The 26,974-nt window shown below is 44.1% G+C and overlaps 1 protein-coding gene across 1 annotated transcript; it reads right to left on the bottom strand.

The window, feature by feature from the left end:
• Positions 1 to 1,804: 1,804 nt before the first annotated feature.
• On the bottom strand, positions 1,805 to 25,112 carry LOC146358026 (olfactory receptor 5G9-like). Its single transcript, XM_084853737.1, has 6 exons — positions 24,893 to 25,112; positions 20,180 to 20,329; positions 19,252 to 19,391; positions 4,158 to 4,264; positions 3,080 to 3,168; positions 1,805 to 2,763 (listed from the first exon to the last, which is right to left on the bottom strand). The coding sequence occupies exons 1-6, from the start codon at positions 25,110 to 25,112 to the stop codon at positions 1,805 to 1,807; spliced, it is 1,665 nt and encodes a 554-aa protein (XP_084709863.1).
• Positions 25,113 to 26,974: the final 1,862 nt, after the last annotated feature.

The following is a 26,974-nucleotide window of genomic DNA, read 5'->3' as shown; positions in this document are numbered from 1 at the left end:
CCCTTGGGGGTACCAGGGTTTGCTGGATATAATAGATCAGGTTCCCTGCTTTGATTTGGACAAAGCATGAACATCCTTTCCTAAGGAAGATAATTGATTTGCATGCCAATGTATTGTAATGAGCTTAGCAGTAGTGAAATTAAGCTGGGAAAGCTAAGGATGTGGGCTGGGCTGCAATGCATTGGTCTTTTGTGTGGTCCACAGCTTCCGAGAGGTCCCCTTCTGTGCTTCTGGGTTTTGGTGGTAGGTGATAAGATGGAATAGGAGACGTTCCTGGTGTTGAGTAGAGTCCTTAGTAGTAAGCGTTTGAATTGATACAGAATTTTTAAAAGGTCACTGCAAAATTTGCCTTGATGTTTATGGGCTGAAAGTGAAAATTGGGATTTGTACATTGTAAACCATGGACAAAATTGGCCAGTCTGCTTGGATCACCTGTTTTGGGACACCTACGTAACTTCTGGAAAAAGACAACTGAAAGGACATGTGCTGTGGTGGCTCAAGGCATGCAGTTTCAGCTTCCAAGAAATCTTAAATCTGACATAGCAAAGGAAATTCAAAATGATGGTGGGGGACTCAGCTGAGTATTGCAGTCTTCATGGCACCTAAACACTTCAGTGCTACAACATTTAAAGTATGTTATCCAATGATACGAACACTGGTGGTGGAGTATGTGTGTTTGCGTGTTTGTGTGTGTGGGTGGTAGTGCCTCTTCTCTCATTTTAAAAACACACTTGAGGGCCAGTTTCGAATTACAATGTCTTGAAAAGCGGTTTTCAGGAGAAGGGGGCCAATAAAGGGAGGTGCACAAAACATCTGGGGGGAAAACCATCGCTATCTATTGATGAAAGTGACTGAACTAAAAATTTTGGTCATGTGTAGGTGAGTGTGAAGAATGTAAGCTGTACTTGAAAGGGTGCTACAGAAGATCTCAATAGAATAGGTTAAATAACTAATTTTAGTTATAACTAATAACTATTATTCAAATTATTATGGTGAAGTTTAAATAGACCTATTGATTTGTAGCTGTGCTATAAAGGAACACATGAGAACTCCACTGTTTTGTGATAATATGAGCATGTACAGCTACCTTGTTCTGGGTTGGTCTGTCAAGCCCAGTACTGTCTACTGATACCTAGATCGATTAAGTGGAGATGTAGGGACTGAATTTAGGACTTCAATGCAAACAAAGCATGTGTTCTACCACTGAGCTATGGCCCCTGGCAGCCTGGCTGGAATTATCTAGCTTCTCGTGAGTTTTCTCCCTTGCCAGTGTAGATCAGATGATGTCCCAGGTGAATCCATGCCAGCAAGTATCTCACAATGTGTGAGTTTCATGAGTTTTACCTGCCGCTGCTCTTGTGTGATATATAGAGGACCTCCCCAAGGGCATAATCTTCAGTGTGAATGAATTAGATACTATTTATCTATGGACAAGGCAAGGCAAAAGGTCAAGAGAGATGCTAACAGCTTTCTTGTGAAGACTTATTTTTCACTGTCTTTTAAAAACAGTTTGGGGGCATTGCCTTAGGTTCCAAGCTACCCTGTGTATTCATAAAAACTGAAGTATGACATTGATACGAGACCTGCCACAGTGTCTTGTCCACCTCTTTTGAACTTCAGTGCATCACCAGCCTGTTGGCACAGAGCTCCATGAAGCAAAATTAGCTCTCCATTTGTTGAACCTTACCTTTTCCTCTAGGCACATCTTTTTCAAAATTTCAAATGGATTAACTTCTCTACTCTCCTCAGCATGACACTGACCTTTAATTTGGAAAGGGCGATTTCTTAGGTTTCCCTTTTTTTTTTATTGTTTTCCAAGTATCTTCCCATGGATCTTTCTTTTCAATGCCTCCTTGACTTCCTTGTTCCTTAGGCTGTAGATCAGTGGGTTCAGCATGGGGATGATAATGGAGTAGAACACCGATGCTACTTTGTCCATTGAATTGTTGGTGCTGGGCTTAATGTACATGAAGAAGACTGTGCCGTAGAAGAGGGTGATGGCTGTGAAGTGGGAGGCACAGGTGGAGAGGGCTTTCAGCCGACCTGCTGCAGAGCTCATCCTGCTAACAGTGACCAGGATGTAGGCATAGGAGATCACAATGCCGGAAAACGTAGTGACTGTGGCCAAGGCAGAGAAGATGTAGAGGACCTTCCTGGCCTTGCTAGTGTCAGCACAGGCTAGGTGCAGTACTGGAGGGATGTCACAGAAGTAGTGATTGACAAGGTTGGGGCCACAGTAAGGCAGCCGGAAGACATTGTGGGTCTGCACTGCTGCGTTGGCAATGCCCAAGGCATAAGCAACTGCCACCAATTTCACACACACACTCCTGGACATGAGTTGGTGGTAAGAGAGGGGATGACAGATGGCTGCATACCGGTCATAGGCCATAGTGGCCAGCATCATGCACTCCAGTGTCCCATGGAGAACCAGGAAGGCCATCTGGGCCACACAACTTGTGTATGAGATAGACTTGTCTGTGGCAAGGAGATCAGCCAGCAGCCTGGGGGTGACCACGGAGGAGTAACAGGTATCAATGAAAGAGAGAGCACTCAGGAAGAAATACATGGGCGTGTGAAGGTTAGGGTCAGCCCTGATCAATATGATCATGCCCATGTTACCCATTATGGTAACACTGTAGATCAGTAGGAAGATCCCAAGGAGCAGTGGCTGCAGGTGTGGTTGGTCAGGTGCGAGGCCAAGCAAGATGAAATGACTCACTGAGGTGCTATTCTTCTTGGCAGGGTTATCTCTGGATGTGGTACCTTCATAGCGAAAGAGGAACAGAAGTGACTTGGCTGAAGGAATAGCAAAGCTGGCTGATGATAATCTAATTTGCTTTCTTATAGTATGAATGCCTGACCACCATTTTACTAAGCTGTAAACTCCCTTCACAGTAGCCAACATAGCAAGCTGCCTTATACCAAGTCAGACCATGGGTCCATCTAGCCTGCTATTGTCGACACCGACTGGCAGCGGTTCTCCAGGGTTTTAGGCAGGAATTTTTTCTATCCCTATCTGGAGATGCTGCGGGGAGGGAATTGAACCTGGGACCTTCTGCATGCAAAACATGTGCTCTACCGTTGAGCTGCAGCCTCTCCCCTTGATCCAGGCTATATAGTGCAACAGAACAAGGTGAGAGTGAAGAAGTTGTATCAGGCCAGACGTACCTGCATGATTTAAGGAACAGTCTAGCATAACAGTCCAGACTGGTCAACAAAATAAATGAACCAAGTCATCCTTTATGAGGGAAAGCAGTATCTTAGTCAAAAGCCCAGCTGACGGGGGGAGGAAGAGATCCCTCTCCAATCCATTGCTCTCGTTTGGGTGTGGAGGTAGGGTGGCCGCTTACACATTGCCAGAAAGAGGAGTTGCATCACCCAAAAAGAAGACCAGGGAGGACACCAATTTGCATAACATTTTCATATGTAAATATATATCAGTGCAAATTTAGAAATAAGTATAATTGAAACAGAAATACACCATAGCGAAGACTGACCAGGTGACCAGTCAGCGGTCCAGGTGCCACCCTCCCTTCAAATCCAACTGTTGATGGGCAACTTCAAGGCCCCTGCTGCTCTCCCTCCATATGGTTCTTTGACTTTAGACCAGACTTGGACTGGACAGCCCATCAAATAGAGGACACCTTCATGTATCAGACCGTCCTCTGCCAACTCTTGAAAATAGAGGACTGTCCTCTGTAAAGTACAACACCTGGCTACTGTATGGAGGGTGGATATATAGGGGTCTCTGAGTTTTTAATGCAAGGTTCTTGGCAGTCATTGAGGCTTTTGGGTCTCAGGCACTCTGCTCCTCATCCATTGTCCGTACCCAGTGGTGCAGTTAGGTAATTTAGACTCTGGACTTAATGGTCTTATGGGGTATAGGTGGTAATGCATATTACTTCACTTGCTTTAAAATGTGGTGAGCCAGTCCTGCTGTGTTTGGGGACCTCCTGCTTATATCTTGTATGGATTTACCAGCAAACAGAAAGGGAACTAGGTTAACAATGTCTAAAATAAAGTTAACTTGAGGTTAAGTTTATTTTAAACTACTTAACTTGAGACCATGGGTGTGTTAGCGCTGCATCTGGTATGGAATTTGCCATCTTCTTTGTGATGCCTGACTACAGAGTTGTCTACTGCGAGAATTTGCTTACTGTATAAACAATACAAGCTGGTCTAATCTGGGCTCTTTGGGCAGTATCCAGTACTGCCGTTGTGCCAGCAGGTCCCATTGCTGGCACAACAGGAAGCCAAGACCTTCCTAAAAAAACCGGAAATGAACCAAAGCGCTCATTTCCAGAATGAAAAAAGTCAGAGGAACTCGTAGAAGGGAGCTCCACTGATCCGTCCCATTTTGGAAGCGAGCGGGGTGGCTCCTTTCTGGGTTTGCTCCAGGAAGCACAAGCATCCTGTTGTGCTGGCGGTGGATCCTGCTGGTTCAACTCAGTCAGAGGAGGTGCAGGGCCAGTGCTGATATTGCCCTTTGTGGGGAAAGGTGGGATAGAAGCTATGTATGTATATAAATAATATTAAAAATAAAAATATATATAAAGATGTGTATTTGTCTCATAGGAACACAGGAAGCTGCCTTATACTGAGTCAGACCATTGGTCCATCTAGTCCAGTATTGTCAACACTGACTGGCAGCAGCTCTCTGGGGTTTCAGGCAGGGGTTTTACCTATCCTACCTGGCGATGCCAGGAATTGAACCTGGGATCTTCTGCATGCAAGGCAGGTGCTCTGCCACTGTGCTACAGCCCCTCATAAGAACTCTTTCTCTGTTATGGTGGAATATCTGAAATCCTCTTTGCTTCCTCAGGCATTTTGGTTTGCATTTTTTCCTAATCTGTTGGATGAGCCCTCGGGAAGAGCAGCAGGGGTTTCTGCCACTCTTACCAAGTGGCTCACTGCCCGATGCCCTTTACCCATGATAGGTTGGCATGTCCGGGTTTGGATGATATGCCAACCCATCATAGGTAAAACAACCCCTACAAGAGGCCATGGGTTATCAAGGTGGCTTATTTGGGAAAAACAACCTGATAAAACTGGTCCAGGTTCAGATGACATGCTAACCCAACATGGGTTGTTTCAGGTAACAACTCACTGTGGGTTGGCATGTCGTGTGAACCCAGTCAATGAATATGGGGATTCCAGAGATAGAAGCATGGATTCCAGCAGGTTCAGCATGCCTGTGTAAGGCGTACTGGGACTTGGGCAATCACTGACAGATTGCAAGTCCCATTTTAATAATCTGAAGGTTTCAAAGATTAAACAAGTACATTTCGAGTTTTTGTTTTTTGCTGTTAAGCTATGACCTAATTTGCTGAAACAGAAGATCTGAACATATGAAGCTGCTTTGAACAGAGTCTGGCCATTTGGCTGTCTAGCCCAGTATAACAGACTCTACAGGTCTGCAAGGTCCCCAGTAGAAGCCTTTCCCACTCTGTTGCCACCCAAACTCCATTCATCTGGAGATACCAGGGACTGATCCTGAGCTCTTCTCCCTGGAAGCCCTGTACTCTACTACTGAACTATGTCCCTCTCCCCAATCTACTCAAAACGCTTAGAGGCAAATACAATGTTTCCATCCTAATTCAGGAAAGGCAGAATGCATAATCTGGAACAGAAAATTGTGGAAGTTTTATTGTGGATTGTATCCAATGTTAGTCCTATTTAAAGTAGGCCCATTGAAATGAATGGGACTTAAGTTAGACTAACATCGGATACAACCCTGTAAGCTTAACTTTCTCCATAGTGTATAACTTATCTACCTTTCTCTGAAACCTGTTTCTTTGATATTTCAAGTTCCAATTCTCCCCCACCTCTGCACCCCAGTAGGTAACAGAAGGTTGCATTTGTTAGCCACCTAGAGACTTTGGTGAGAAGGCAGGATATGAATGAACATTAAATAAATAAAATACATTAAAAATAAAACGAGATTATTCTTTTTTATTTTTAAAGATGGAACACACTATCTTTCTCCAGCTTGGTTTGAGCTGCTGAAGTCATGCCAGATAGAAATGTCTCTGGAATTGTCTAGAACAGGGGTAGACGATCATGGGCATGTTTAGCAATTTGAGAAACTGTCTTGGGCATCATCACAAAATGCCTGCCATGGGAGGTGTGACAAAGGACAAGTAACCTGCTCAGAAGGTTGAGTACAAGGCAGAGGTGTGGTCTGATCCCCAGCACACAAAACAGTTGAACCCAGATTTCAATGCCAACAGAAACCTATTTCACAGAAGGCAAACTTTTTCTTATTCCCCCTCTGCCAGCAAACATATCCCCCCACCCCACCATCTCTCTTTCTCTCTCACTCTGGGTCATCATGCATTGTCTCTCTGTCTCTCTGTCTCTCTGTCTCTGTGTCTCTGTCTCTGTCTCTCTCTCTCTCTCTCTCTCTCTCACACACACACACACACACACACACACACAGAGCGAGAGAGAGAGAGTGCTATCTTGGTAGACACCAAGAAAAGTGTCCAGGTGTGCATTGTTGCCTGTGGGCACCATGTTGCCTATCCCTGGACTAGAAAGATGCATGGGCTGTAGCATTTGCTTCCACAGGAAGAGATTTCCCTAGTTTTGCTTGGGATATATTTAGAAGATTTTGATGAGGAAGAACGGGTCCAACCTGAGTAGGCATTCATAAGCCAAAATGGATGCCAGCTTTATGAGAGGGGTTCTCTCAAGCTGTTTGCCACCTTCACCACCAATGCAGTAAATATTGTTTGGAAACAAAGGAAAAAGTGTAGTGGTGTGGTGGTGTTTTCCTGACAAATGTTCTGTGACTGTGATGACTGTTTCAGGTTTATATGCAGTACATATCATGGTGGGGATGGGAGGAAGAATTGTAAACAGTGAGGTCAGAAGGAAATTAAATGCAAAAAGTAATGACAACTACAATCACATTATTAACAGTGGTCATTCACAGTGCAGTTGTTACTGATAACGCAAACATCCTGGCACCAGGTAAGCCAGTTAACACATGGAGTGTGATAAAAATCCTTTATACTAAGTTGGTGTCACAAGACTCTTTGCTGTTTTTGCTGCAGTAGATTAATACAGCTACCCTCTGGAAATTGTTTAAAGGTTGTATAACACATACATTCAAGCAATGCATTGCTCCATTTCTATTTTGGGGAAAGCTGCTACTGTTTGGACTCCTGCTCATTTTATACAACTGTTACAGGCACAGAGCATCTGTTAGGAAAAAGGGTAGTTAGCAAGCAACCGTATTTTAGTGTTTGTGTCTCTGTGCAGGGTTTTATTGAAGGGAAGAGTTACAGTAACTGATGCTAACCTTGAGTTCTTCTGCTTATGAAAGCAATGGCTACTCCTTTTTCTTGAACAGGTATATCTTGGGGATTGTAGAAGACCCAGTCAGAGTACCCCTGAAGTATTTCTGTGGACCTCTGAGTAGCAGCACCAGAAAAATAACTGGAAGGGTATCTATAGCTTTGATGAGACATTTACTGAGGCCTCTGTGAGTTTCTTTTCCCTGAGACTAGAAAATACTTCTGAATTCAAACCTACCTCCCATCTTAAGCAGCTTTTCAGTATCTTTGTCAACCAACTTCTAAAAAGCTCTTCACTGTTATTTGGATGTTCTTAGCGATTCCGATTGGCTTTCCTATTGGTCTTAATATTGCTTACGTTGCTACATACAGCTGCTCATGGAATATATTGGAGAACAAAGTGTTGCTGAGAGTAGCTTGAATGTGGAGTTCAAGGCAAGATTGTTTGATCAATTCCTTTTAAGAAGCATCCTTTCATGTTCTATACAGCACCTCCCACTCTCGAAGGGTTCCACCACACTTAAGGCCCAAGAAGGCGTGAGAGTTACCTCACACAGTTCTGTCTCACAATAGCTTCTGTGGAATCCTTAGGCTCCTGGGAATAGGGGGTTTCTGATCTGTCATCACATTTGGAATAGGACAGTGCTTTAAGTTAGCCTGAACCAGTCTCTATGTTGATTTCTTCAACATGGACAAGTGCATATATTAATGATAATTCTGATTAGTTTTGACTAATTCTCCCTTCTGCATGACAGACTTGCTGGGTTCTTCTGCATGAGCCATAACTGGCTGGACTAAATTGGCTTAGTATGGGTTCCTTCCTAACATGTTGCCCGTATTATTGTTCCTGTGGCTGTGAACAGATAATCTCAGTCTTGGCAGGACTGTCACTGGTCACATATATATATATATTCAGGTTTTGCCCCTTCCTGTCATGTCCTGGTCTCTGGGCAAATTAGTTTTGTATGTTTAGATTGTAAGCTTCTTGGGCTGGGGATCTGTCTTCTTGTACTCTTTATAGAGTCATGCATACTCATGACGCTATGGGTAGTATCCAATGTTAGTCCTACATAAGGTAAATGAATGGGACTCAAGTTAGTTGTGACTAACATAAACGGCATTGATTTCAATGTCCTACTCTATGTAGGACTAACATTGGGTACTACCCCACGTAAATACAAAAATTAAATAAATAATACAGATTCTCAGCCCACTGAGCTGTACTATTGCTATCAGGAAAATCTGTTTTTTGCAAGTCTACAGGGAACTGTTTATAACTTCTTAGTGTGCCCCCCTCTTTTGTCCCCTTTAATCTTTGTTTTGAAGCTGCTATTGCTGAAAGGGGAGAAATTTGGAGTCCCCACCCTCAGAACTGGAAAAAAAAGGTGGGGATATCTTTGCATTTCTCCAGAGTCAGCCTCCAGTTTTCTTGAGACTTTGAACATGACTTAGAACCCCAAAGGGACTTGTTAAGAAGTTTTGTTGTTTTTCAGTAAATGTGGTCCTGTATTTTATCATTGTGATAATGACTTGAAGTAGGAAACAATGAGGTAGTGGAGGGGGAATGTAGGGGAGCCAAGCTCCAGGGCTTTTTTAGAGCAGGAGGTGTGACATCATCTGCCACAGCAACCCTCCTTGCTCTAGCAAATTAATGATCTGATAACCAGGGCTTCCATGTTTTACTTTTGTTTGTGATGGGTTAGCCTAGAAGAAATTGGATACTGAAGGAAATAATCAAGCAGAGGCTAGATACATCTTTCATTTTCTTAGATGAAGTTCCTACTTCACACCAGTAGTTTAAATGTAACACTTCTCTTGAAAGATGGTTTACATTTCTAATTAAAAGCTAACAGTTGTGTTTCAGCTTGCTGAGGAAGAGCCTTTATTAAAGCTCAATGTGTGCAGCTTTTGTTAAATCCATTCCACCTGCGTTTTGTGGATTGTCCGGTGCTTTTGTTCCATCATCCGCTCATTGACAGAATTGGATTTTTTTCCATTTCCCCAGATTTTCACAAATTCACATTTGTGAAAATTTGCACTTGCGAAAATGTGCAAATCCCCTCCAAAGTGTGCATTTCCATGTTTTAGCCTATGGGAAAAATGTGCATTTTTGGCTGGTGTTTTCCTTTTTAACGTATTTTTCTATGACTAAGTTTGTGTAAAATTCTGGAAAGTAAAAAACCCCTGGTCCATGGAATCTGTGCAACTCAGGAAAAGCTGGTCTGCTATGGAATCTGTGGGTTGGATTCATAGAAATCTGAATTCATCTGATTCCATTACAGATTTCTTCAACATGCCTAGTTACACCAGTTGAGTCTATGTAGTCAGAAGTATGTGTTGCATAATAGGAACGACTCTGCATGGTTCTGGACACTAGGGAGAGAATGTGTTGTATCACCAGCCGCTTGCCTTGTTCATCCCTTGTTGACCTGTAACTTGATCGGTTCCTTTCTCCTATTCCCTCCCCTTCTTCCTTTTTGCCTGTGCAATAAGCAACATGTGCTTGCTCCCTGAGGGACGCAAGTAACCATATCTCATGCCTTCGCTTACTTACACTCACACACCCAGCTTGTAGTTGAACAGTGTAAGATAGCCTTCTTTGACGATGCGAATAAAAGAATAAATTGAGTTGATTTGAACGTCTTCTAAACTGGCTTTAGCCTGCGTTTATTCCCTCTAATAGTAAATGCTGTGTTACTACACTTTGTATAAAGTAACTCTGCTGTAAGTCACACCAGACTTTTAAACAGTATAGACTGCTGAGATCACTGGGGATTACTCTTAGGTAACTATGCATAGGATTGCAGTCATGTGAATCCTAATAAAGTATGTGTATACATTTCATGATGAGCTCCTGTACTTCAAAATGTACCACTATACCTCTGGCAGGAAGACGGAAAAAAGGAAAGGAGACCCCATCACTTTCCCACTCATTCCCTTGTTCTTTAAGAGCAGAACCTCCTGGCAACTAGACTGTGGCTTTTTCAGCAATCTATTTTAATTCTTCCTCTGCATCATATATTTTCTGCTATTAAAAGGTCTACTGTTCCCCTCTTTGCACAGACAGCACTCATGGAGACGATGGTCAGGGAGGGTCACAGTACAATTAGCCACTTCATTTTGTAGGCCTTTCAGGGTGTTCAGATCTGTAGACTCCATTATTCAGGCTCTTCCTGTTAATTTCTCTTGGGCATGTTAGCCTTGACCAGTTCATTTCCATCTCCACCCTTCAATGTACCTATTTTCCCTCAACATTCTCTCCTTTACTGATGACTGTTGCTCTTCAACATTTTCCTCACAAGATGATGTCTGATCATTTCCTGCAGAAGAAATTTGCTGCAGAATTAGCATTAAGGCAGAGGGGTTTCTTCCTGCTCTTTGTAATTATAACCTAAAGGGTATACTTTTGTCAGCTCTGACTTCTGTTTAGGGATGGGTGCAAATTTCATTTGGTTTGCGGGTTTTGTCTACAAACTTAAAGCGAAACTGACGGATTTGTCCATGCAGGCAGAGGGCTTTGAGTGCTTAGCTCTTCGAAGTCTGGCTCTGAATCCCTGTATGTTCAGTGGTGCTTGCAGTGAGGAACTAGGGCTACTCCCGCTTTTTTCTGAATGCCTCTTCATCTGTAACACCTCCGTGGAAGCGGGCGCAGCATGGTCTTCTCCATGCTAAAAACAGCTGCATGTGTTGAATTTGGCTGGTGCAGACGGGTGAGAATGTGTTCGGTTCATAGTTCGTTTGATAAGAACTTTCCAAGACTCACACATTTCTTCATAAATAAGACAGAAAGAACTTCAGATTTAAAACATTCAAATCTGGGAGAAAGCAAATTTGATAGATATATCCATCCCAGCTTATGACTGGTTCATATCTACCTGTTACAATCTCCTCTCTATCACATGATAATGCCTAAAATATATTGCTCAGTGTTGCCACTTCTTGCCAAATCAAATTATGGCCAGAACAGCTATTCACTTGGCAGTAGAAAAAACAGCAGAATATGAAGCAGCTTTCTGTGGGGATCTCATTCCATGAATTAATAAAAAATAAAAATGGGAAGTTAGAAAACAGATAATTTTTGCTTAATGGTCATTGTATGATCCTAAAATAAAATGACACTGCCATATATTATATTTCTACAAATCAACGTTGGTTCTCTCTTCTTTTCTGACGCTCTTTACTGCCCCCTCTTTCAAACACACATTTTTGAAACAGAAGGCAGCTGGAGTAATTGGTCCAGGCCCATACTTCACAAAAAATACAATGTGCATCCATTTTTTAACTACTGGATGGACAGAATTCTTGAAATAGGAGCAGGGGAAATGGTGTTTCTGGAGGAGGTGGAGTTCTGGAATCTAAAAATGTATAAAATGCTTGTATACTGTAATTTTTAAAAAGCATGGAATTTTACTGATTGTGCTTCTTGCTTCTAGGTGGAAGTAACAGAGTGAAATGAGATGCCATAAAAAGTCTGAACAGATTCTAATCTTAGTATTGGTGGTAACAGCTGTGTATGTTTTAGATGTTGTTAGCTCGGTCATTCAGATTAGCAAATGCAATCCAACTGCCATACTCTGCTCCAAGCCTAAACAAACATTTCTGCAATACATCTCGAGTGATGTAGCTTGCTTGCCTCAAGGTTATGTTTTTCGCCTTGGCTGCAGGTACCACCCCATCATTCTCATCTTGTCTATCTACATATTGATTATTGGTGGGGGAATTAATTTAGTAGAGACAGTGAAAAAACTTGTCCACTATGACTTACGCCTCACATCACTCAGAGCTTATGTACATTAGGCAAAACCCCCCCACATCCTTATCAGGGCTTTCTGCTTTCAGTTTCTTGTGGGATTATGATGAGCTCCTTTACATGGTGGACATGTGGTTTGAATTGAGGAAAGTCCTTCGACAAGTTCTATATTTTCTCTGTGTTTCAGTTTACAACCACTAGATGGCTCTGTCATTATAATGCTATGCCAGCATTTCACACAGCTGATAGATTGGAATAATGTCCCTTTTCATGTTATCTCCAATCTTTTTGAAAGCAGAATAAATGGGGAAAAGTGTGGGTGATATCCTAGAGGTTGACGACATGTTATAAAAGACCCACTAACTTCCACGAATGACCAATCATGAATCACTCGTGTAGAGAAACTCTCAACCTCTTCCATGGACAAGTCTTTTTTCTTTTTCTTTTTTTACGTATATACAAAATAGCATGAAAGTCTTGATGGACCAGGACAAGGTAGTGACTATAAATTACTTGTACAATTCCCTTGCTAAATAAGGGTAAGGCAAAGGATGAATGAAGCCTGCTTGTCTGGCACCTTAAGGAGCTCCTGCAAGCACCAGATGAGTGCTCAGCATGATGACTGAGTATCATAGACTGTGTTGTAGGATAGGCATGAGCAGACAGTAGATCTCCAGATGTTTTGGACTTAAACTCCCAACATTCCTGACCATTGGCCTTGCTGGAGATCTACCTTCTGCCCACCCCTGTTATAGGGCATGTTACAAGGAAGAGAGGACAGAGAGGGATCAGTCTAATCTAGTTTCTCTCTTAGAAGCTAAGATTCTCAACTTGGTGCCCTCCGGGTGTGTTGGACTACAGCTCCCAGCATCCCAGATTGGGCACCAGGTTGGGGAAGGCTGTTCTAGATGCACAAGGAAATAGATGGAAGAGGTGGAAGAGGGAAGAAGATTGGTCAGAGAATGCTGAAATGAAGAGGTGAGTTTTGAACAGGCATTTAAATACACCAAAGGAAAGTGCCTGGTAGATGCTAGGAGATGGAAACTTCCAGTGGTAGGAGGCAGGAAGGGAAGATGTAGTTTTGAGATTACAGAGGATAAAAGGGTAGCAGAGGAGTAAAGAGTGTGAAGGTAGTGGGGTGAGAGAAGAGTAATAGATAATGAAGACATTTTAAATGTCAGTCAAATAAGTTCAAACCAAAGCCCCCTTTATGCACTGAAGACTGCCCTCAGCCCTTGACACCGACACACTGGGAGTGGACTTCTGCAGTGGGGAAGCTTCTGTGTGTAGACCTCGAATGAGCGGGAACTCCCATCAGGCAGGGCTCCAGCTCATGTGGCAGTCTACCAGCAGAGGCTTCCCTGCTGCACCTGCCCATGCTTGATGCGCGGATGGAGGGGCAGCAGCATGACCCTGCCGCCCCTTCAATGTGTGTAGCCTCCTTCATGTGATACATGCATGAAGGGGGAGTAGCACAGGAGAAGAAACAGGGAGAGCATATGGAGAACAGGGGTGGGGGGAGATAACAAGGTTAAACTAACAAGTGGGAAAAGATTGGGTGAGCTGAAGATTTCAAGATGGGGGTTTGGATCCAGGATTTGCCTCTTGTAAGAGGATCAGGCCTGCTTGTAGAAGCTCCCTCTGCCCAATTTTGGGGATCGCCCACTCACCACAGCTCATCCCATTCAGCAGGGCCTCCTAACTCTGTGTAGCATTTTCAGGGAGCTGGAGGGGCCGCCATGGGAAGGGTGGGGGCAGGGAACTCCTCATCCGCCAGCACAGTTGATCCACATGCCTTTGCTAATTTAGAGGGAAACTGCTGATTGATGAATTGAAAGCTAATACATTACCGGTCCCAGATGGTATCCATCCTAGAGTTCTTAGAGAACTCAAATGTGAAATTGCTGATCTTCTAACAAAAATATGTAACATGTCCCTAAGATCAGCCTCTGTATCAGAGGACTGGATAATGGCTAATATAACATCAGTTTTTAAAAAGGGATCCAGGGGGAATCTGGGAAATTACAGGCTGGTTAGCTTAAAATCTGTTCTGCGTAAATTGCATTATTAAAGTTAAAATTAGTAAGCATATAGAAGGACAAACCCTGCTGAAAAAGAATAAATACGGCTTCCACAAAGGTAAGTCTTCTCTCATTAACTTTTTAGAGTTCTTTGAGAGTGTCAATAAACACGTGAACAGAGGTGATCTGCTAGACATTGTTTACTTGGACTTCCAAAAGGCTTTTGACAAAGTCCTTCACCAAAGTCTCCTGAGCAAACTTAGCAGTCATGGAATAAGAGGATGATCCTCTTATGGATCAGTAACTGGTTAAAGAACAGAAAGCAGAGAGTGGGAATAAATGGTAAATTCTCCCAATGGCGGGAAGTAAATAGTGGGGTCCCCACAGGGATCTGTATTAGGACCAATGCTTTTCAACTTGTTTGTAAATGAACCGGAATTAGGAGTGCACAGTGAGGTGGTCAAGTTTGTTGATGACATCAAATGTTTTAGGTTGGGTAAAACTATTAGAGTTATATTTGTTTGGTAAGGTACAGCTGCGTAGTTTCAGCGTGTATCTGGTGCAAGACAAGTGCTATAGAAAGAAACCGCTACTTCAAAAATGAACAGCATTGTATATAGGGATGGTGGAGAATTCCGCCATGAATTTCAGTGAGGCCGAATGCACTGGCATTCGCCCCCCCTCCAAACCTGTGGTGGAACGGCCTCTCACCCCCGCCACCCTGCAGAATCCCCTTGGGACGAAGCTTACCTGGGGCGGAAGTGGAGGTGGCAGTGGCTCTGGTGGTGGCTGGTCTCTCGGCCGGCTGCTACGGCCGCAAATGGCGGCCGTCGTAGCAGCCACCATTTGCATCCTTCCAAGCTGCCATGATAGGCTACATAAGTATTTACGTAGCCTATCACAGCAAAGACCAGGGGCGCAAACGGCGGCCGCTACGCCGTTTGTGCCCCTGCTCTTTGCCGTGAGAGGATTGTTGTTGTTCAGTCGTTCAGTCGTGTCCGACTCTTCGTAACCCCATGGACCATAGCACGCCAGGCCTTCCTGTCCTGCGCTGTCTCCTGGAGTGTGCTCAAGTTCATATTCATTGCATCGGTGATGCTATCTAGCCATCTCATCCTCTGCCGTCCCCTTCTCCTTTTGCCTTCAGTCTTTCCCAGCATCAGGGTCTTTTCCAGAGAGTTTTCTCTTTGCATTAGGTGGCCAAAATATTTGAGCTTCAGCTTCAGTATCTGTCCTTCCAATGAGCACTCAGGGTTGATTTCCTTTAGGATTGACTGATTGGACCTTCTTGCAGTCCAGGGGACTCGTAAGAGTCTTCTCCAGCACCACAGTTTGAAAGCATCCATTTTTGGGCGCTCAGCCTTCCTTATAGTCCCGCTCTCACAGCCATACATTACTACTGGGAAAACCATAGCTTTGATTAGATGGACCTTTGTCGGCAAGGTGATGTCTCTGCTTCTTACTATGCTGTCTAGGTTTGCCATAGCTTTCCTCCCAAGGAGCAAGCGTCTTTTAATTTCATGGCTACAGTCACCGTCTGTGGTGATCTTGGAGCCCAAGAAAATAAAATCTGTCACAGCTTCCATTTCTTCCCCTTCTATATGCCAGGAAGTGATGGGGCCAGATGCCATGATCTTCGTTTTTTTAACGTTGAGTTTCAAACTAGCTTTTGCACTCTCCACTTTCACCCTCAACAAGAGGCTCTTGAGATCCTCTTCGCTTTCTGCCATTAGGGTGGTATCATCTGTGTATCGGAGGTTGTTGATAATTCTCCCGGCAATCTTAATTCTGACCTGTGATTCATCCAACCTGGCGTTTCTCATGATGTACTCTGCATATAAGTTAAATAAGCAGGGTGACAATATGCAGCCTTGTCGTACTCCTTTCCCAATTTTGAACCACTCGGTTGTTCCATGTCTGGTTCTTACTGTTGCTTCTTGACCCTCGTACAGGTTTCTCAGGAGACAGGTAAGGTGGTCTGGTACTCCCATCACTTTCAGAATTTGCCACAGTTTGTTGTGATCCACACAATCAAAGGCTTTAGCGTAGTCAATGAAGCAGAAATAGACGTTTTTCTGGAATTCTCTTGCTTTCTCCATGATCCAGCGAAAGTTGGCGATTTGATCTCTAGTTCCTCTGCCTCTTTGAAACCCAGCTTGTACTTCCAGTAGTTCTCGGTTTGCATACTGCTGCAACCTAGCTTGTAGGATTTTGAGCATCACCTTGCTGGCATGTGAAATGAGCGCAATTGTGTGGTAGTTTGAACACTCTTTGGCGTTGCCCTTCTTTGGAATTGGAATGTAAACTGACCATTTCCAGTCTTGCGGCCACTGTTGAGTGTTCCAAATTTGTTGGCATATTGAGTGCAGCACTTTAACAGCATCATCATTTAGGATTTTAAATAGCTCAGATGGAATACTGTCATCTCCACTAGCTTTGTTGTTAGTAATGCGTCCTAAGGCCCACTTGATTTCACTCTTGAGGATGTCCGGCTCAAGTTCAGTGGCCGCACTATCATGGCTATCAGGGACATTAAGATCTTTCCTGTATAGTTCTTCTATGTATTCTTTCCACCTCTTCTTAATCTCATCTGCTTCTGTTAGGTCCCTGCCTTCTTTGTCCTTTATCATGCCCATCTTTGCACAAAACGTTCCCTTGAGATCTCCAATTTTCTTGAAGAGATCTCTAGTCTTTCCCATTCTGTTGTTTTCCTCGATTTCTTTGCATTGTTCATTTAAGAAGGCCTTCTTGTCTCTCCTTGCTATTCTCTGGAACTCTGCATTCAGTTGGATATATCTTCCCCTTTCTCCCTTGCTTTTCGCTGCCCTTCTTTCCTCAGCTACTTGTAAAGCCTCATCAGACAGCCACTTGGCTTTCTTGCATTTCTTTTTCTTTGGGATGGATTTCGTTGCTGCCTCCTGAACAATGTTACGGACCTCCGTCCATACTTCCTCAGGCACTCTGTCTATCAGGTCTAATCCCTGAAATCTATTCCTCACCTCCACTGTATATTCATCAGGGATATGATTGAGGTCATACCTGAATGGTTTAGTGGTTTTCCCTACGTTCTTCAATTTAAGCTGAAATTTTGCAAGAAGCAGCTCATGATCTGAGCCACAGTCAGCTCCAGGTCTTGTTTTTACTGACTGTATAGAGCTTCTCCATCTTTGGCTGCAAAGGACATAATCCATCTGATTTCGATATTGACCATTAGGTGATGTCCATGTGTAGAGTCGCCTCTTGTCCTGTTGGAAAAGAGTGTTTGCTATGATCAGCGTGTTCTCCTGGCAAAACTCTATTAGCTTTTGTCCTTCTTCAATTTGTACACCAAGGCCATGCCTGCCTGTTATCCCGGTGATTTCTTGACTTCCTACTTTAGCATTCCAATCCCCTATGATGAAGAGGACATCTTTTTTTGGTGTTAGTTCTAGAAGGTGTTGTAGGTCTTCATAGAACCGATCAGCCTCAGCTTCTTCAGCATGAGTGGTTGGGGCATAGACTTGAATTACTGTGATGTTGAATGGTTTGCCTTGGATTCGTACTGAGATCATTCTATTGTTTTTGAGATTGTACCCCAGTACTGCTTTTCCCACCCTTTTGTTGACTATGAATGCTACTCCATTTCTTCTAAGGGATTCTTGCCCACAGTAGTAGATATGATGGTCACCTGAATTAAATTCGCCCATGCCTGTCCATTTTAGTTTGCTGATTCCCAAGATGTTGATGTTCAATCTTGCCATCTCATGTTTGACCACCTCTAGCTTACCTTGATTCATTGATCTGACATTCCAGGTTCCTAAACAATATTGTTCTTTACAGCATCGGATTATCTTTTCACCACCAGACACATCCACAGCTGAGTGTCCTTTCGGCTTTGGCCCAGCCGCTTCACTCTTTCTGGCGCTACTTGGAAATACCCTCTGCTCTTCCCCAGTAGTATATTGGACACTTTCCGACCTGAGGGGCTCATCTTCCGGCGTCATATCTTTTAGCCTTGTGATACGTTCCATGGGGTTTTCTTGGCAAGGATACTGGAGTGGGTTGCCATTTCCTTCTCCAGTGGACCACATTTTGTCAGAACTCTCTGCCATGACCTGTCCATCTTGGGTGGCCCTGCACGGCATAGCTTATGGCTTCACTGAGTTACGCAAGCCCCTTCGCCACAACAAGGCAGTGATCCATAAAGGGGCGTGATAGGATACGTAAGTATTTACATAGCCTATCACGGTAAAGGTAGCCTTGCAAATGGCGTAGCGGCCGCCGTTTCCATCCCTGCTCTGTGCTGTGATAGGCTACGTAAATACTTACGTAGTCTATCATGGCAGCCTGGAAGGATGCAAATGGCGGCTGCTATGACGGCCACCATTTGCGGCCGCAGCAGCCCAGCCGTGGCCAAAACTCCGGCTGCAGCTGGCCCCAGCTGGCAGCTCCGCGGACCTGCCGCAGAGTGGAGCTGGCTGGGGAGGATTCCGGGGGGAGGGATGGAGTGCCTCCCCCGCATCGCGGATGCCCCCGCACAGAACCAGGTAAGTGTTTCGTACATCCCTAATTGTATTGGAAGTTCATAGCCCCTGGGAAAACAAATATTTTGTGATAGAAAAAGTTGAGTGCAGCCATTATGGTTTCACTGTTCAGACAAAAGAACACTTGGAGCTTTTCTATAGAAGGCATTTATTGTGCGCTCATGATTCCTTATTGATGGTTGTTTGCTCATTCTTTAGATGACATCATGATTCTCCAGTTTCACTTCTGTTTTTTTAAGAGCACTTTTCTGTTTTTTTTTAGAGCAGGAAAAATGGACTATTATTTCTGAAAGCAAAAGAAAAAGTAATTTGCTATTTGTGTAATTGCAGCATTCCTACAGCACACTGCCACCTAGAGGTTACACAGTGGAAAAGCAGGAAAGGCAAACTGTAGAGCTCGGATCTCAATTCTGCAATCTCATGTAGAAAAGCTTTTAGTTACTGGCAGTAAGAGCTTTAAGCTAACATATACTGGTATTTCTTGGCCCCACGCATTTTGCCTTTGCCCCCACCCACCACTGGAATGCAGCCAAGATCTTCTCTAAAACTAAATTCGGCCCCGAGGTTGAAAGAGTTTCAGCACCCCTGCTGTAAGCAGACCCCTCAGCCAAAGCTTTGTAGCATTGAGCTTGGCCTATTTTTCCCAGTTCGCTTACCAAGGGGTAATTGGTATGTGAATCCATCACCCACAGGGGCAGCAAACTGCGGATGTCTAGGGCCCTCAGCTGAAGTTTTATTACCACAGCCGCTCTCACCAGAGGCTTCAGCGCCTCTCCAACCACCCTGTTCAATTTGCCTGTTGAGACAACTGGAGACATGATGTTCTGCATTCATATCTCGGTTGTGGTCATGAGTAGTGCCACTGCTGTTTTGAGCAGGTTGGAAAGGCAATGCTGAATGGGCCAGCATGCAGCGCAAGATGGATCCTGATTCTGGTAAGGTGAGGGCTGGTGGAGGCTGAAAGCAAAATCCTTCCCTGCATGCAAAGATCACCAGCTGAAAGGGATTACCTTTGAGTGATTGCTTCTTTGGCTGAACAGGATGGAGCTGTAGTGGTACAGTGCAGCCAAAGGATCCATGCTTCATTTCTCCAGTGGTGAACGGAAAATAGGCCCTGCGGTTTAAGGTATGTGGTGAATGGATCCCCCGTCTCTGATCCCAGCTTGCTATGAGATCATCACACAGGCATAATTTTCTTACAATCTTATGGTTGCACAGGAAAACATGATGAAGTGTGAACGATCTGTAAAGGCACAGGGAATGGGCAGGGTAAGGATTCTGGAAGTTAGGGAAGTGGGGAGGTCTTCATTCCACCAAATTTCCTGTCCTTCTCCGTGGACACCTGAGCTTGTATCTACCTACAGCCAGTCCTTTCATGAAGCAGAGTGAAATGTCTGCTTCAACAGAGATGGGTGGCTCCAGTGTCACTGGGGCTGTGGAACTGCTTTGGGTTTCAGTCAGAACCAATGAGAACTCCAAAGGATCTATCCAAGGTGCTGAACCTATGGCGGGAATTGGTTTCAGCACCTTGGATAGGTACTTTACAGCTCTGACTGAAACCCAGAGCGGATCCACTGGCCTCACTGGTCCGCTTGGAGTGGCAGTCCCCTACTGAGCCTCTGCCCTCTGATCCCAACCAGCCCTGTGGCCCCTGCTGCTCACGCAGGAGCCGTTGCCTCTGCCTGAAGTTGGCCCTCCTTCCTCCACCCTGCCAGTCCGGACTCCCAGCACGATCTGGGAGAGAAAAGGAGAGGCTGAAGTGAACTGGGTCTCTCCTCTCCCAGAGCTGCTGCTGGAATCTGAGGGGGAAGAAAAAAAAAAGAATCGCAATGCCCCAAGGCCCTTCCTGGGTCGAGACAATTCAGCAGTGCCCTTCTCCATCCAGTTTCAGGTTTGCAACATGACAGGAGTGCAAAAGCAATTCCCATCTGCCCCTGCTGCTTTTGGGTGCCCCACCCCCCTTCTCAAGCAAATATGGAAATATGATGCAGTAATCAGCAAGCGGTTCCTTTGGTAAACATGGGGTGGGTGGGTGGGGTGTCACCTTAAAAACAGAGTTGCAGCACAGTCCTAAGTATGTCTACTCAATGAGTTCAATAGGACTTACTCTGAGGTAACTGTGCATAGGATTGCAGCCAGAAAAAGAAGGGAGAGTGGAGAAAAGGAGTTGGGGATATAGAAGAAGGCACTGCAGAAATAGGATGCTATGGGATGTTCAGTCATGTTTAAAGGCTATAATAAGTAAAGTAATGATTAGTGCCCCCTTCATGGATCACTGCCTTGTTGTGGCGAAGGGGCTTGCATAACTCAGTGAAGCCATAAGCTATGCCATGCAGGGCCATCCAAGACAGACAGGTCATGGCAGAGAGTTCTGACAAAATGTGGTCCACTGGAGAAGGAAATGGCAACCCACTCCAGTATTCTTGCCAAGAAAACCCCATGGAATGTATCACAAGGCTAAAAGGTATGACGCCGGAAGATGAGCCCCTCAGGTCAGAAGGTGTCCAATATACTACTGGGGAAGAGCAGAGGGTATTTCCAAGTAGCGCCAGAAAGAGTGAAGCGGCTGGGCCAAACCCGAAAGGACACTCAGCTGTGGATGTGTCTGGTGGTGAAAAGAAAATCCGATGCTGTAAAGAACAATATTGTTTAAGAACCTGGAATGTCAGATCAATGAATCAAGGTAAGCTGGAGGTGGTCAAACATGAGATGGCAAGATTGAACATCGACATCTTGGGAATCAGCAAACTAAAATGGACAGGCATGGGCGAATTTAATTCAGGTGACCATCATATCTACTACTGTGGGCAAGAATCCCTTAGAAGAAACGGAGTAGCACTCATAGTCAACAAAAGGGTGGGAAAAGCAGTACTGGGGTACAATCTCAAAAACAATAGAATGATCTCAGTACGAATCCAAGGCAAACCATTCAACATCACAGTAATTCAAGTCTATGCCCCAACCACTCATGCCGAAGAAGCTGAGGTTGATGGGTTCTATGAAGACCTACAACACCTTCTAGAACTAACACCAAAAAAAGATGTATTCTTCGTCATAGGGGATTGGAATGCTAAAGTAGGAAGTCAAGAAATCACCGGGATAACAGGCAGGCATGGCCTTGGTGTACAAATTGAAGAAGGACAAAAGCTAATAGAGTTTTGCCAAGAGAACACGCTGATCATAGCAAACACTCTTTTCCAACAGCACAAGAGGCGACTCTACACATGGACATCACCTGATGGTCAATATCGAAATCAGATGGATTATGTCCTTTGCAGCCAAAGATGGAGAAGCTCTATACAGTCAGTAAAAACAAGACCTGGAGCTGACTGTGGCTCAGATCATGAGCTGCTTCTTGCAAAATTTCAGCTTAAATTGAAGAACGTAGGGAAAACCACTAAACCATTCAGGTATGATCTAAATCATATCCCTGATGAATATACAGTGGAGGTGAGGAATAGATTTCAGGGATTAGACCTGATAGACAGAGTGCCTGAGGAACTATGGATGAAGGTCCGTAGCATTGTTCAGGAGGCAGCAACGAAATCCATCCCAAAGAAAAAGAAATGCAAGAAAGCAAGTGGCTGTCTGATGAGGCTTTACAAGTAGCTGACGAAAGAAGAGAAGTGAAAAGCAAGGGAGAAAGGGGAAGATATATCCAACTGAATGCAGAGTTCCAGAGAATAGCAAGGAGAGACAAGAAGGCCTTCTTAAATGAACAATGCAAAGAAATCGAGGAAAACAACAGAATGGGGAAGACTAGAGATCTCTTCAAGAAAATCGGAGATCTCAAGGGAATGTTTTGTGCAAAGACAGGCATGATAAAGGACAAAGAAGGCAGGGACCTAACAGAAGCAGATGAGATTAAGAAGAGGTGGCAAGAATACACAGAAGAACTATACAGTAAAGATCTTAATGTCCCTGATAGCCATGAGAGTGCGGTCACTGAACTGGAGCCGGACATCCTCGAGAGTGAAGTCAAGTGGGCCTTAGGAAGCATTAGTAACAACAAAGCTAGTGGAGATGACAGTATTCCATCTGAGCTATTTAAAATCCTAAATGATGATGCTGTTAAAGTGCTGCACTCAATATGCCAACAAATTTGGAACACTCAACAGTGGCCGCAAGACTGGAAATGGTCAGTTTACATTCCAATTCCAAAGAAGGGCAACGCCAAAGAGTGTTCAAACTACCGCACAATTGCGCTCATTTCACATGCCAGCAAGGTGATGCTCAAAATCCTACAAGCTAGGTTGCAGCAGTATGCGAACCGAGAACTACCGGAAGTACAAGCTGGGTTTCAAAGAGGCAGAGGAACTAGAGATCAAATCGCCAACTTTCGTTGGATCATGGAAAAAGCAAGAGAATTCCAGAAAAACGTCTATTTCTGCTTCATTGACAATTCCGCTAAAGCCTTTGATTTTGTGGATCACAACAAACTGTGGCAGATTTTTAAAGTGATGGGAGTACCAGACCACCTTACCTGTCTCCTGAGAAACCTGTACAGGGGTAAAGAAGCAACAGCAAGAACCAGACATGGAACAACCGAGTGGTTCAAAATTGGGAAAGGAGTACGACAAGGCTGCATATTGTCACCCTGCTTATTTAACTTATATGCAGAGTACATCATGAGAAACGCCGGGTTGGATGAATCACAGGTCGGAATTAAGATTGCTGGGAGAATTATCAACAACCTCCGATATGCAGACGATACTACCCTAATGACAGAAAGCAAAGAGGATCTCAAGAGCCTCTTGTTGAGGGTGAAAGAGGAGAGTGCAAAAGCTGGTTTGAAACTCAACGTTAAAAAAACGAAGATCATGGCATCTGGCCCCATCACTTCCTGGCATATAGAAGGGGAAGAAATGGAAGCAGTGACAGATTTTACTTTCTTGGGCTCCAAGATCACCGCAGATGGTGACTGTAGCCATGAAATTAAAAGACGCTTGCTCCTTGGGAGGAAAGCTATGGCAAACCTAGACAGCATAGTAAGAAGCAGAGACATGACCTTGCTGACAAAGGTCCATCTAATCCAAGCTATGGTTTTCCCAGTAGTAATGTATGGCTGTGAGAGCTGGACTGTAAGGAAGGCTGAGCACCGAAGAATTGATGCTTTCGAACTGTGGTGCTGGAGAAGACTCTTACGAGTCCCCTGGACTGCAAGGAGGTCCAATCAGTCCATCCTAAAGGAAATCAACCTTGAGTGCTCATTGGAAGGACAGATACTGAAGCTGAAGCTCAAATATTTTGGCCACCTAATGCGAAGAGAAAACTCTCTGGAAAAGACCCTGATGCTGGGAAAGACTGAAGGCAAAAGGAGAAGGGGACGGCAGAGGATGAGATGGCTAGATAGCATCACCGATGCAATGAATATGAACTTGAGCACGCTCTAGGAGAGAGCGCAGGATAGGAAGGCCTGGCGTGCTATGGTCCATGGGGTCACAAAGAGTCAGACACGACTGAACGACTGAACAATAACAACAACAACAATGATTAGTGCCCCTAAGTATATCCAGAGTGCCTCTCCTTCAGTCATGCTTAACTGCATTTCACTCCCAGTCAAATAATCACAACACTGAACCAGCCAGGTTTTCCATGGGAAAACTTCATAGATGATCACTGATGCTTATTTTTCAATTTTTAATTAAAATAAATATCCTTTTCTATAACAAGTTAAGTTAACAAGTTTCTTAGGTGCTTACTTGTAAGTAAGTGTGTTCAGCATCAGGGTAGCAGAAGGAAATCCTATTTTATTCCTGTAGTCATGCTAGTGTGACATGATGAGTTAAGGGCACAATCCTCTGCATGTTTAGACAGGAAGAAGTCCTACAATGTCCAGAATCCACTAGCCAGCATGGCTGGCTGGGGCATGCTGGGAGTTGTAGGGCTTTTTTCTGTCTAAACATGCAGAGGATTGCCCCTTAAGTGAGTTTAAAATGTGAACTCTGCACAATTGTGGAATTTTTTAAAAATAACAGGGTTGCCTTATTATTGTTGTTGTTGTTGTTGTTGTTGCTCTCGCATCAAGAATGTAGCAGCTGTGCAACATGGAAGGTGTACTTACCATATGAAGTGAAGTGATGCATGTTAAGATACAAAGGGGGCTTATAAGACCATTACATCCAGCATCCAAACTGGCTTAACAGCACCATTGTAAACTGGTGCCTGACAGTGCGGACAGAGATGCCTAGCCAATTACTACGCTTTGCCATTGTAAGCAGTGAGGCTCCTGGCAAGGGGGAGGGCAGGTGCCCTGTCTGCTGACATGTTCCATGGTGTGCCAGAGGCCTTCCTCACCTGTTGCTTCTTCCATTCCAAGCTGGCCCAAGCCCCTTATTTGGGACAGGGGACAGAAGTGGTTTTGCTGGCAAAAAGCTTTGGCAGCAGCAACATTTGGACTTAGGCTAAGGTAATACGTCCGTGTGTAATGTGGCTTGGCTTGACTTGACTTGCTTGAGTGTGTCTGGATCGCCTTGGATCTGAAAGCATCTTTCTGGAGTGCACCTGCTGGCTGCATGATCCATGAAATAGCTAGGCTCTGGTGGGTGCATAGTCCTCCTTGACAGCAGGGGCTTCCACTTGCTAGAGAAAGGTGAACATGTGAAGAAGCATAGGGACCTCTTGTTTTTTTGTGATCAAAAGCCACAAAGTGTCTTGTGGCATCTTGAAGACTCACAGATTCATTATGGCATTAAAGCTTTCATGGACTAGAGTCCACAAATGCCAAAATAACTTGAATGGCTTTTGGTATTGTGCACCTTGACTTGATGGGTGTGTGTGCATCATTTGCTATTCTGCCTCAGGCAGCAAAATGTCTTGGGCCGGCCCTGCATGATCCAGTTGCCTCCAAGTAACCAATGCATACTACTCCAGCCTCCTGAGTCCTGACAAAATCAACTACAACTTCTAAAAGCAATTTCTGTAGAATTAAGTGCACCCATCAGAAAAACAAGTGCATAATGTGCATAATTTATTTCAGCTGTAGAATACTATATTGATTTTTGTTGTATAATTTGAGTGGTTCTTTAAGTTTGGAATTCTAGGCACCCTGCTTATGTTCTTTATTTTCTTTGACCCAGGAAAACAGAGCTAAATTTGGAAAAGTGTGTGTGTGTGTGTGTACGTGTGTGCACACACATGGAATGGAATATTTGCTTGTATACGTTCTGGAAAGGTCAGCCTTTGAAACAAATATGGGTGAACAGAGAAGATGGACTGGGACTGACTCCCAATATGTGTGTATGCAGGTTTTCATCTTTGAGATGTTTTATCTCCCTGCCTCATTTCCATTCTTTTAAAAGCATTACAGATACACAGTTCAGACAACATGATAACCCACATTTCAACAACAAGCCGCAGTTCAGTGACAACCCACACTCAACCCAAACTGAAACCCTTGAGTGTGGGTTATCGTGTTGTCAGAACCCAGCCAATGTGTTTGGTTTCACAAGCCTATAACTCTGGAATATTGGCTTTTCTGGAGCAAACCTGTAACACAATCTATAACACAGAGTTATGTGCATATAACATTTTTGGTTTCGATGGACTTAAGTGAACTCAATTCTCTTTTGGGTTGTGGCAACAAAATTCTTTGTTGAGCACATTGGAACTCATAGGAACTAGGAAGCTGCCTTCATACCTAGTCAGATCATTGGTCCATCTAGATCAGTATTGTCTACACCAGCCTTTCTCAACCTGGTGCCCTCCAAATGTTTTGGACTTCAACTGTCATCAGCCCCAGCCAGCATGACTAATGGTCAGGAATTCTGGGAGTTGTAGTCCAAAACTGGAGGGCCCCAGGTTGGGGAAGGCTGGTGTACAGAGCTATGCCCTCCCCCAATAAAGACTTTAACAAATTTAATGTTAACTCCAGCTTTTAAGAATTTACATATTATGAATTTACGGTCATAGCATACAGTTTGCATCAGAACTAATTCACATAAAATGTCACACACAGTGTGGCATAAACAAAAGGCACCAGTGCTACCTGAAGCTTATCAGGGTTATCCCTATTTTCTTTATTGCTATATATTGTTTTGAAGGCATGCGCTCTTCCAGGTTTTTCTAGCACACCACCCTAGCCTTTATTTCAGACCGGTTCTCTTAATTATGTTAACCAAATGCCATATCTCAGCCTTCAGTCTTAGATTACTGTGTTGGATTCTTCTTAGAACTCTTCCCCACCCTCCAATCCTGTCTATGGGTAATATCCAATGTTAGTCCTACTTTGAGTAGTCCCACTGAAATGAATGAGACTTAAATTAGTTACAACTAACTCCCATTCATTTCAGTGGGTCTATTGTACGTAGGACTAACATCGGATACTAACCAAAGTGTTCTAACTATCTGGGGAAATGTGCTACTTGAAATCAAATATCA

This window comes from Heloderma suspectum, chromosome 1 (assembly GCF_057233095.1).
Source record: "Heloderma suspectum isolate Gila_16-S chromosome 1, 16-S_ref, whole genome shotgun sequence".
NCBI classification, from domain to species: domain Eukaryota; kingdom Metazoa; phylum Chordata; class Lepidosauria; order Squamata; family Helodermatidae; genus Heloderma; species Heloderma suspectum.
Note: the sequence above shows the minus strand (reverse complement) of the source record. Positions and strands in the feature narration are given on the sequence as shown.

Coding starts and splice junctions, on each gene's coding strand:
- LOC146358026 (XM_084853737.1), bottom strand. CDS start 25,112: ATGCAGCCAGCAGGTGCACTCCAGAAAGATGCTTTCAGATCCAAGGCG. Junction 3,169..4,157: donor CAGCTTGTATTGTTTATACA/GTAAGCAAATTC, acceptor TAAATCATGCAG/GTACGTCTGGCCTGATACAA. Junction 2,764..3,079: donor GGAGAGGCTGCAGCTCAACG/GTAGAGCACATG, acceptor TTCGCTATGAAG/GTACCACATCCAGAGATAAC.